At 32.4% G+C, this 11,473-nt stretch overlaps 2 protein-coding genes across 2 annotated transcripts; one reads left to right on the top strand and one right to left on the bottom strand.

Annotated features, from left to right (window-relative positions):
• Positions 1-4,923: 4,923 nt before the first annotated feature.
• On the top strand, positions 4,924-8,214 carry LOC130977096 (outer plastidial membrane protein porin-like). The gene is made up of 6 exons (XM_057902106.1): positions 4,924-5,095; positions 5,257-5,324; positions 6,581-6,691; positions 7,014-7,100; positions 7,241-7,449; positions 7,669-8,214. Exons 1-6 carry the CDS (start codon positions 5,047-5,049, stop codon positions 7,973-7,975), a joined length of 831 nt encoding a protein of 276 aa, XP_057758089.1. The 5' UTR covers positions 4,924-5,046; the 3' UTR covers positions 7,976-8,214.
• Positions 8,215-8,688: 474 nt separating this feature from the next.
• Positions 8,689-11,473, bottom strand: LOC130976079 (hypersensitive-induced response protein-like protein 2). Its single transcript, XM_057900830.1, has 6 exons — positions 11,330-11,473; positions 10,517-10,716; positions 10,034-10,154; positions 9,792-9,883; positions 9,604-9,700; positions 8,689-9,239 (listed from the first exon to the last, which is right to left on the bottom strand). The coding sequence occupies exons 2-6, from the start codon at positions 10,703-10,705 to the stop codon at positions 8,869-8,871; spliced, it is 870 nt and encodes a 289-aa protein (XP_057756813.1). The 5' UTR covers positions 10,706-10,716; positions 11,330-11,473; the 3' UTR covers positions 8,689-8,868.

Genomic DNA, 11,473 nt, shown 5'->3' with positions numbered 1-11,473 from the left:
ATTTCTATCACCATCACTATTATTATGTTAACTCAGATTATCACTATTAATAATTTTTAATGCAATTACAAATTTAATTCAACAAATTAACAAATTAACACAAAATCACTCTATAATATGATTAATCAAAATTCAAATAAAAAATAAATTAAAAAAACAGAGAGCTCTCCCTCGATTTTCTTCTTCTCATCTTGCATGTAAAAAGCACAATCTAATTACAGTCACAACTAAAAAAGTTGAAATTGAAATTAAAAACAAAAAATTATTTTCATTACCAAAAAAAAAAACTCAAAGAACTGGAAAAAGAAAAATAGCAGAGATAGAACCAGAGCAAAATAGATGATGACATGGTGGAAGAGGCAGATGCATGGAAGAGAGACGGAGGCAGATCTAAAAAGAGAAGTACGATAGTGGCAACGACAACGAGAAAGAAGGAGAGCGACAATGACTGCAACAACACATGAAGAAGGAGACAACAATGGCGGAGATGGCGTGACAAAAGAACGCGACAGTGGTTGCGACGTGTGAAAGAGGAGATGACAGTAGTGGTGACGGCAGCGAAGAAGTGCAAAGGAGAGAAAGGGTGGTAGAATGAAAGAAGAGTAGGAGAAGAAGATGAGAGTGTATAATGGAAGGAGGTGAATCAGAGAAAGAAAAAGGAGAAGATGAAAGGGAAAAGGGTAAAGAATAAAATTGGAATTAAAGAAAAAAAGAAGGGATAATATTAAGAAAGTTTGTGTCTTATAATTTGTGTCTCAGTGTCTTAGAATAAAGGAGAGACACTAAAGACACGTATTTTATGTGCTTCTGTGTGCCACCGTGTCCATCGAAAATTTGTGTCTAATGAACCAAACGGTGGACATGTACCACCGTGTCCATCTCTTGATGGACATGTATGACAAAACAAATGGAGAAGTACATCACTAAAATACAAAATTTGAATAGACACCATTATACACAGATATACATAAAATATATGTATTCAGTGTATCTCTTTCAAATTTTGATTGACATTAAGTATTTGATTGGGTGTTATTATTTTAATAAAAAATATTTTTTTATATAAAAAGATTTTTTTTATTTTTTAGTGTATTTGTCAAATTTTTAGTTGTAAAAGTAAAAACATTATAAAAAAAAACATCTTTTTTAAGTTACAATTTACATCTTTTTTTAAAAAAATATTTTTTACATAATAAATGAACAAAAAATTACTTTTATCTTATTTTATCCAAACATAATTGATAGATCAAAAAAATTTACATGAGATATCCAAACATAAAATTACTTTTGCTTTTATAAAAAATCTTTTAAAAAATATCATTTAAAAAAGATTTTTTTCAAAAGTGACGCGAAACAAACCTTAAGACACAATTCATGAGACACAATTTTTTTCAATTATATCTCTGATTATTTTTTAAAATTCTAATTTTATCCTTTACCATAACCGGCTAATCCTCGTAACTCTCCCTCTTTTTCTCCAATTCATTCCACCTTCCTACCTCCTTTTCACCTTCGCCTTCTTCTTCTACCATTATCGCTGTCACCACTACTGTGTGTCGCCATTGCTTTCCTCTTTTGTCCACCTTTTCTCCTCTCTCTCTCTCTCTCTCCCTCCCTCCCTCCCTCCCTCTCAACGTTGTCGTCGTCACCACGTCATCATGTCTTAGCCCGCCTTCTTCTCTGTAGTTTGTGCCGACGCCTTTATTGCAGTCTTGGCGCATCGCCTCACTTCCAGATCTACCTTTACCTGCCTTTCTTTTTCCTTAGCTTGCGACGGCACCAATGCGTCCGTCGCCTCTTTTTACATATATATCTATCTTCGCCGTGTTTATATCTATTTTTCAGATCGATCCTGCTTTTTGTAATTTTTTTTTGTACATTATTCTTTCTCATCGGATAATTTTGTTCAAGTTTTCCTTTTTTTATTGTTTGAATCTTTGTTTCAATTTTTTTATATATATATAAATTATTGATTTGATTATTGGATTAGAGATGTTGATGATAGTTCATAGTTATTGGGACTGAAATTGAAAAATTAATGACTGTGATGGTGGAAAGCAATGCTCCTACTGGTGTTGCAGTGAATATAATACAAAGGTAAATATGACATTTAGTTTAGATCAATGTGTCTTGTACATAATCACCAACTATAATAAAAAAATTGTATATTTTGTGTTTATATCTTACTGTATATTTGTGTCTGAAAGACACTATTTAAATACTGCCATAAAAAAATGACCAGACATAGCAATACAATAAACCATATTTCGTTATAATGGTCTATATCACACTATTTTCTCCGTCTTAAAATAGTGTCATTTATTAAGTTAATATTTAATTTGATTTTTAAAATTTAAAATTAGACTCAAATTAACCCCTAAAATGCTACACATACAAGTATTTTTTCATCTAAGTTTTATCCAAGTAGGTCCAACACCAACAAAAATCACTCTCATTAAAAGAGCGTAATTACCTGCGCTTTATCTTCTTCTTTTCTCCTGCGCTTCTTCTTCTTTCAAATACACGCATATGTCGTCTTCTTCTTCTTTCAAATTCACGTATACCACCTTCTCCTCCTCCTCTTCCTCCCTTTCGCGCACGCAACACCAACATTTTGCTAATGGATTATTTTTTCAATCAAATTGAATGGAATACAATTGCTAAATTGAATTGAATTGAATTGAATTGATGCAGGTGTTCTGAATCTAAATTGAATTGAATTGATAATCTGTAAATTGTAGACAGAGGTGTTTCGAATTTGACTTTATATAATGTATTATGTTTCGTTCACTCAATATTATACAATTGTTTCACCATGAGTACGTGTTCAGTTCATTTTGCAGAAAACTGTTTGAATTTGATTTTATATAATGGATTATGTTTCGTTCATTCAGTACTATACAATTGTTTCACTATGAGTACGTGTTCGGTTCATTTTGCAGAAAACTGTTTGAATTTGATTTTATATAATGTATTATGTTTTGTACACTCAGTACTATACAATTGTTTCACCATAATGACGTCTTCGGTTCATTATGTAAAAAGCAGTTTGAATTTGAATTTATATAATGGATTATGTTTCGTTCATTCAGTACTATACAATTGTTTCACAATGAGTATGTGTTCGGCTCATTATGCAGAAAGCTATTTGAATTTAATTTTATATAATGGATTATGTTTCATTCATTCAGTACTATACAATTGTTTCACCACGAGTACGTGTTCGACTCATTATGCAGAAAGCTATTCGAATTTGAATTTATATAATGGATAATGTTCTATTTATTTAGTACTATACAATTGTTTCACCATAATAATATGTTCGGTTCATTTCTGTTCTGCACAATTCAAATTTTTTTCTTCTCACCTTCTACTGCTTCTTCACTAGAAAGAGAAAGAGGAAAAGACAAAAAATACAGCAGCAACAACAACAAAAGAATGACGATAAGGAGAAAACACGTGAAGAAGAATAAGCGCGAAAAAGAAAGAAGAGAATGAGGAGGAGGAGGAGGAACGCGAGAAAGAAGGCAAAGAAGAAGAATATGCTCCGTGCGTAAACGAGTGTGAAAAGAAAAAGAAGAAGAAGCGCGAGAGAAGAAGAAGAGAAGAGGCGTGAGAAAAGAAGAAAATCGAAAAAGCGCGTGACTTAAAATTGCTTGAACGAACTTAGATGTCAAAATTATTTGAATGTGGACAATATCTCAAATTTTAATTAACTCAAATTAATCCTCCAAATTTACAACAATAATCTAAAAGCCAAATTAAATATTACCTTGTCTTTCGCTTTTTAGATTTAATGAATTAATGTTATTTATCTAAATATATTATTATCTTTTTAATAAATCCAAAGTGAAATAAAGCGACACTTATTATACAATAGAGAGAGTATTATAGATCATTTAAAATTAATATAACATTCAAGAATTTTCCGTTTGTAGATTATTCAATTCACAAACTTAACAATAGAAAATTTTATAAATTATTTCAATTCAATAATGAACGTTTTCGTCCTTTTTGTTTAATATTCACTTAGAATAAAATACAAATTTTATTTTTCCAATATGATCATTATTAATTTCACATAATTGTTTTCAATTGTACCAAAAAAATTTATATTTCTAAATACATCGAAAAATATGAATAGCAAATATATTAAAAAAATGATTTTAAAACACAATAAAAATAACTAAATATTAAATATATATTTTTTAAAATAACTTTAAAAATCAGATATTAATACAATTTCTTTGCTATTATGACTAGACAATAAATTTATTTTTAAAATTTAATAATTTTATATCAAGTGAATATTTTGTGAATGACCATAAAATTTTTAAAACATAAAAAAGAAATTGAAAATCTAGTGATTGAATTTTAATCCATTTCGGTATTTGTTTTCTAAATATATTTTGAAGTGTTCATAATAAAAGATCGAATAAAATGCACAAGTTATTTATCAAATACAAAATTTATTTGTTATTTATAAAAAATATATTTTAATTATTTTGTGACTTTTTAAATTTTTCAAAATTTATTTATTATTCATATCTCTCGATATTATTTTTGTTATAGTTTTGAATATTATTTTTAATAATTTTATTAATCCAATGATTCAACATTTAATCCATTATCTACGGTTTTACATCTTTAACATATTTTTATAAATTAATATAATGTTAGCCCAAATTTTATTTTTCATAATGAATTAATTAGTATCTACATTAAAGTAAAATGATAAAATCCAAATTAAACAAAAACCTCCAAAATTGGGAAATGACAAGACTTTAGATTTTAGAGCACCCATCAACCAACGGTGGAGATGACATCATCAGAATTTCCTTTCTTGAGAACAAAGCCTTGGAGAAAATTATATAAAAAAAAAACCCTTCCGAAAAGAAATATTTAATATTTATTTAGGGTTTCACCTATAAATTTATTTCAGATTCGCTCGAACACAAAACACCAACCTTTCATTCACTATTCCTCCGATTTTCTTCCCCACAAAAATTAAAATTTTCCGATCCCCATTTTCTCTTTCTCTCTCCAATGGCAAAGGGTCCTGGTCTCTACACTGAAATCGGCAAAAAAGCCAGGGGTACCTTACTCCCTCTTACTCTCTCTTCCACCGTTTTCTCTATCTAGTTTCTTCGTCTGCTGGATTTTGAATTTGCAATTCATGGGTTTTTTTTAATATGGAATTTGTGATTTTTTTTTATAAACCCTGAAAGTTTCGGTTTTTATTTTTCATTTTTGTAGATCTGTTGTTCAAGGACTACCACAGTGACCAGAAGTTCACCATCAGTACCTACTCACCCACTGGAGTTGTGAGTGATTTTTTTTAATAAAAAAAATTTTAATTTTCAGTTTCTGTTCATTGCTTTTTTTTTTTTTGAAAGTTGAATTAGTGCTATGAATATTTGCTTTTATAGTGTTGGATTATGTTTTACTGGATGTAAATGTGTTGCTTGTGTGAATAATGTTGATGAAATGAATGAGCTGGTTTGAACTAAATGGAGGGATTCTCTTTGGAGGTTTTGTACTTTGATAATCTCTCTTTGTTTTGACTGAAAAATGCTGTGTTGTTCATTTTGATTTTTAAAAATTTCAATTATTGATAACTATACATATAGGGGTCTTCATTCTTCAATGCTTAATTATTGAACAAAACATATTTTGTTTTGCTACTAGCTTTATTATAAGCCGTTTTGAATGAAATCTATAGCTATATATAATGAGAGTTGGGGTACTTGGTTTGGTTGCTTTGGTATCTCTTATTTGGTCTTTTTCTTGAAAAAAGAAAAACAATTTTTCCTTCTTCTAGGATTTGAACTCGAGACCACTGGTTTTGAGATTAAAGAACTAATCTCACACTTATGTTGCCTTTTCATCCTCTAATCCAATTCCATGTTTATATCTTTTTGAAAAGGAAAAGACTCCACTCCTCTTTTTTCTTTGGTTATTTGAATTATTGTCTTTTTGTTCTCGGTGATTGTGACATCACTTTCTCTCATTTGGTGGTTTGTAACTTGCTTCACTGCCCTTTTTCTTCCTCAGTTGAAAATTAAAGTGAGAAGCGTATTTCTATAGTAGTTGTGCATGTTAGGACTCAATTATGTGTAATTTAACCCTTTTTGTTATAGCATCGATTAAAATGATAGACAAATGCCTCATAAGAGGTGTGATGTTCTAGAAGCCCCAAAATTGTTAGGGTTTTTAAGTTTTAATTATGAGTGTTCAACATATTCGCAAAGTGTTTTGGGGGTTGTCCAGTATTCCCTACTTGCTGCCATGATCTACTTGAATTAAAGGTGTTAAGTGTGTAAATTTTAATATTTGGTAAAGATCTCGGATGTATCTGCTACAAAAATGTTTTAATGACTTGTATCCTATGCTTTGCAGAACCCTAGAAATTCATTGAATTTGTTTTAAAGTAGCAAATCAGTTTGCACTTATGTGCTTTAAATGCATTCTTTAAATCGATACTGTGGAGCCCATTTTATAAAAAAATGTCATCCATGATTTTAGTATCATTTAAACCTCTGTTTCGCTACATGTCTAATGTTTATGTTTGCTGATGCAGGCCATCACGTCATCAGGAACCAGGAAAGGTGAATTGTTTGTGGGTGATGTTAACACCCAGTTGAAGAACAGAAATGTCACCACCGATATCAAAGTTGATACAGATTCTAATGTAAGTTTGGCGTTTGTGTTTGGATTGTTTATATTTCTTACTATCTGATTTATCACCCATTATACTGAGTTTTGTACTGCCTTGGTTCTGATATATCACCCATAACATAATTATTAATCCCGTTTTTGCATTGAACTGTTGGTTAGATTAATGACTTTGTTGGCATATTAGATTATATGTAGCAGTGGCATGTGAAATTGTAATCTCTTTGAAATTGAAATTTTTCAAGGGAACAGCTTTTCAATGTCTAATTGTTAATGCAACTTATTTATTTTTTCGTATGATAGTTTTGCTAAACTTGATTCACGATGGTTCCTTTCAGCTCTTCACAACAATCACTGTTGATGAGCCTACCCCTGGTTTGAAGGCTATCTTTAGCTTCAAAGTTCCTGATCAAAGGTCTGGCAAGGTAAGAACATAATAAATTTATACATATTCATGCCTCTAGAATAATTATGCAGTTAGAGAAACCAACCTCAATAAATCTGGGTAAATTTATTACATTCTAATACTAATTGGTATTAAGTTGTTGGATATTCTTTTAAACAGGTGGAACTTCAGTACTTGCACGACTATGCTGGAGTGAACACCAGTGTTGGGTTGACGGCAAACCCAATCGTGAACCTTTCTGCTGTTTTTGGAACTAGCATTCTTGCTCTTGGAGTGGATCTTTCATATGATACCAAAAGTGGGGATTTGACAAAATCGAACGCGGGAGTCAGCTTCACCAAAGATGACTTGATTGCCGCATTGACTGTGTGAGTAATAGATGCCCCCTTTCAAGCCATAATTTTTGTTGAATTGTCTGCATTTATTTGACTTCAACTTTAATGTTAACCACTTGTGGAGATACCGAATTTTATGATGATCTGTTTAGAATTTGTAGCTTGTATGCTTACAGAATTTAACATGAAAAAATGAATTAATGTGTACTCTTTTTAGTTTAATTCTATTCTGATACGAATTCTTGCGTGCAGGAATGACAAGGGCGATGCTTTGAATGCTTCATATTATCATGTGGTCAACCCCTTGACCAACACTGCTGTTGGTGCCGAGGTGACTCACAGGTTCTCGTCCAACGAGAACACCCTCACCCTTGGTGCCCAGCACGCGTTGGACCCCTTGACCACAGCGAAGGCTCGCGTCAACAACTACGGCAGGGCAAGTGCTCTCATCCAGCATGAGTGGCGCCCCAAATCTTTATTCACTATTTCCGGGGAAGTTGACACCAAGGCGATTGAGAAGAGTGCGAAGATTGGATTGGGTTTGGTTCTCAAGCCCTAGGAGTTTTTATCCATCTTGGCATGAGCTTTGTTATAGGGGGGGAAGGGGGATAGGAAGCATGCAGTTTTTATTTTCTTAAAGTTGGTGGTTCTTCTTGGGCAAGAAGTGTTTATGTTTTCTTTACATTTGAGCAATTCAACATTGTAAAAATAAGTAGGTTTTTTTATAAACCAAATGGTTTGACTCATTGTTGAGGCTTTAACTTGCGCGAAATTTTTATATTGTTTTTGTTCCTACAATGGTTGTTTGTTTATTATGCCTCTTGGATGGGATACATGTTTGGTTCTGTTTCTGAAGAAATAATTGTAGGTATAATTGATTTTGATATAAAGTGATTGATGTATTTGTTTAATTTCTTTTAAGAATAACGTTTTCGAACTACATAAGCAAATATTAGTTGTAATTTTTTTTTGGCAAAAAAGGGCGAGAAAGAGAGAAAAAGAAGAAGCAAATGTATGCTTACGTTTGGGATTTGTTTTAGAAGTAATTTTTTTTATAGGAAGTAAAAGATTTCATTTTTCTCAATGAATTATAGAAGCAAGAATCGATACCTTAGTTTGGATTCTGTAATATGACGTGAGTTTCCATCTCTCTATTGTCTATTCTTCTATCCATTAAGCTCCTTAGGAAGCATGATTAATAAGCTAAGGCAATTTTAATTGTTAGCAAGAATATACAAAATGTAAATTTAAACACACGCAAATGAGACATAATTAAAGAAAATCTAAGAAGTAATCCTTGCGGGCTTCCACCAATCTTTAATATTGAAAGCTTTAACAACTAGTCTTTAAAACACAAAATCAAGCACAAAAGCATCAATTATCCAGAAAGCGCGCGCGCACACACACACACAATATACATTCGTATTGTCATTTACAATTCCAGAAAAAGGCTTAATTTAAGAGATTTGGTGAGGCATTGGCCTGAAGTAAACCATCTCTGATTTGCTCAGAAACATCCCTAACAGCACCAGGACCATGTGGTATGAACACTGCTGAGGACTTTGAAGAAGCACCAATTTCCTTCATTGTGTCAAAGTATTGTGTCACCAGAACCATGTCCATGATATCTTTTGCTGTTGTCCCGGGCACGTTCTCGGAGAATGCAAGCACACTGTCCCTCAGTCCATCCACAATGGCCTGGCGCTGTCGAGCTATTCCAAGTCCCGACAGGTATTTGGACTCGGCTTCTCCCTCGGCTTTCTTGATCTGAAGTATTTTCTCTGCTTCAGCCTTTTCATTAGCAGCTAGCCTCAATCTAGCAGCTGTTGAGAAAATAGAGAAATGGTTATTAGGAGATATAACCTTCATTACAATGATAAACCAAATGAGAAAAGGGTTTTAAGAACACTCTTTCTGTCCACTTATGCAGGTCATGTCTTTAACACATGCGCGCGGGCTCACACTCACAAACTTGGGGTTTGAGACAAGAATAGCTCATGTCTTTAAAATTTAAGACAAGAAAAGAGTTCCAAGTCTACCAAATGAGTGATTATGATTATGTTTACTCAATTAGTTTGAACTTTGAAAGAGAAAGTTGAAATGCAAGCAAATATATGAAAAGCTGCATGTATATATGAATATTTATGCATGTTAAAAGTAATTTTTGATCAACTAAGAACAGATTACCTGCATTAATCTCATTCATAGCTCTCTTGACATGAACATCAGGCTCTATATCAACAATAAGGGTCTGAACAATCTCATATCCATAAGCAGACATGGCCTAAAACAAGAGTTTAAGATAATTTGTTAATCACAAAGTAATTGACAAGGATTATGATAACAAAAGTTGAAATTGCAGGCCGAAATAACACCTTTTCAAGCTCATCTTCGACGGCCCTTGCTATGTCGTTCTTCTGCTCAAAGACAGCATCCAGCTCCAACTTTGGCACACTTGCCCTGATAACTGAAGAAATACAAAAAAAAAAGCATAAGCAGCATTCTATAGAAGCAGTAGATACTAGATAGTTCCATTATTGGAGTGATCTTGCATTAATTTCAGGTAAGTAACATTTCTAAAACAGAATCAAGCACAATAATCGATCATTCCACATACCGTCGAAAACATATGACTGTATCTGTTCCTTTGTGTTGGTGAGCCTATAGAAGGCGTCAGATGCTTTATCGGCCAAGGCGCGGTATTGCACAGAAGCAACCACATTCACAAACACATTATCCTAACAAGTATATCAGAGTTAACCTTTAACAATTGTTCACAATAGATCAAATGGAAAACACACATCTACCTTCTAAATCTTAAAAGGTAAAAGGTATATTGGAGAACAAGGAAATTTCCTGAAGCATAGATCAAAAGAAATAACATAGGGAACAATATGCAACTGTACTACTTTGCAAAATTCATCACAGTTGAAAAATTAAAAGTTTTAAAATTCACACAATCTCTCATAGGCAAATTGTTGTTCTTAAGCAATTATAACTTTGAGTAGTGTTCTGAACACAAAACAAAGTGATCACAAATCATATCATCTAAAGAAGAGCTAATATTACAGAAGGAGGAGGTAAAGGAAGCAAAAGAAACCTTGGTTTTTGTCTCGCATTTGACATCGAGTTGCTGCACACGGAGGGAAAGGCCGCCGGCTATCTGGTATCCGAGGCACCAAGGCAGGCAGTGACACCCAGGTTGCAGAATATCATCAAATTTCCCAAAGTGCTCCTTAATAGCCACATTTGATTGCCCAACTATAATACAACCTAAAGCTTGACCCATATCTTTCAATTCTGCACTTGAATAGCATTTACTCAGTAAACTAGGTTATAATTAATGAAATAATCTTTGTCAAAACACAAGAATCTAGCAAAAATTTCAACACAAAACAATATACTCGAGGAGAAATTTTAAACAATAAGAAAAATAAAGGTAATACCAAGTTTTTGTTTTCAGCTAATTATGACTATGAGTATGGAACTATGACCAGAAAAAGAAAAGAATTAACACACAAACATTACCAGTTTATTATCTCAGACACAAATCAATCCAAAATGAAAAATGATGATAATTACTCTTACGAGAGGGAAGTATGCTAAAACCTATAATTGAAATTTGAACCCTAAACATTCATCTATCATTGAGATAGAAAAAAGAAAAACCATGACATCATTCATGACATGTCATGAGATAATAATCAAGAAGTAAGTAAACAACATAGCAATTCTGATCCTTATCAATTAAACTGCATTAAATCTTCATTCTCTTTTGAATTTTGCAGTAGAAAGCAAACATAAAAGGTAAAACAAAAATTACAAATTTATGAAAAGAGTAACACCAACACTCAAAAGAAGCAAAGCAACAATACAAAACTAACAATTCCTGCAGAGAAGAGAAATTATTCACCTTTCTATTGAATGGAATATCCTCCTATAAACTTAGCCTTGTGAGTCTTACTTGTATTGCTATGTATATATAGAGCAATTAGTACGTGGACTTGGAGCTTCACAAAGAGGTCGTGACTAGTGACTTTATTTGCACGGTAAAAAC

Source organism: Arachis stenosperma, chromosome 4 (genome assembly GCF_014773155.1).
Source record: "Arachis stenosperma cultivar V10309 chromosome 4, arast.V10309.gnm1.PFL2, whole genome shotgun sequence".
Classification (NCBI taxonomy): domain Eukaryota; kingdom Viridiplantae; phylum Streptophyta; class Magnoliopsida; order Fabales; family Fabaceae; genus Arachis; species Arachis stenosperma.
This window is presented reverse-complemented; position numbering and strand designations above follow the sequence as displayed.

Coding starts and splice junctions, on each gene's coding strand:
- LOC130977096 (XM_057902106.1), top strand. CDS start 5,047: ATGGCAAAGGGTCCTGGTCTCTACACTGAAATCGGCAAAAAAGCCAGG. Junction 5,325..6,580: donor CCTACTCACCCACTGGAGTT/GTGAGTGATTTT, acceptor TTGCTGATGCAG/GCCATCACGTCATCAGGAAC. Junction 7,450..7,668: donor TTGATTGCCGCATTGACTGT/GTGAGTAATAGA, acceptor TCTTGCGTGCAG/GAATGACAAGGGCGATGCTT.
- LOC130976079 (XM_057900830.1), bottom strand. CDS start 10,705: ATGGGTCAAGCTTTAGGTTGTATTATAGTTGGGCAATCAAATGTGGCT. Junction 9,884..10,033: donor ACAGTCATATGTTTTCGACG/GTATGTGGAATG, acceptor GTATTTCTTCAG/TTATCAGGGCAAGTGTGCCA. Junction 9,701..9,791: donor TCGAAGATGAGCTTGAAAAG/GTGTTATTTCGG, acceptor CTCTTGTTTTAG/GCCATGTCTGCTTATGGATA.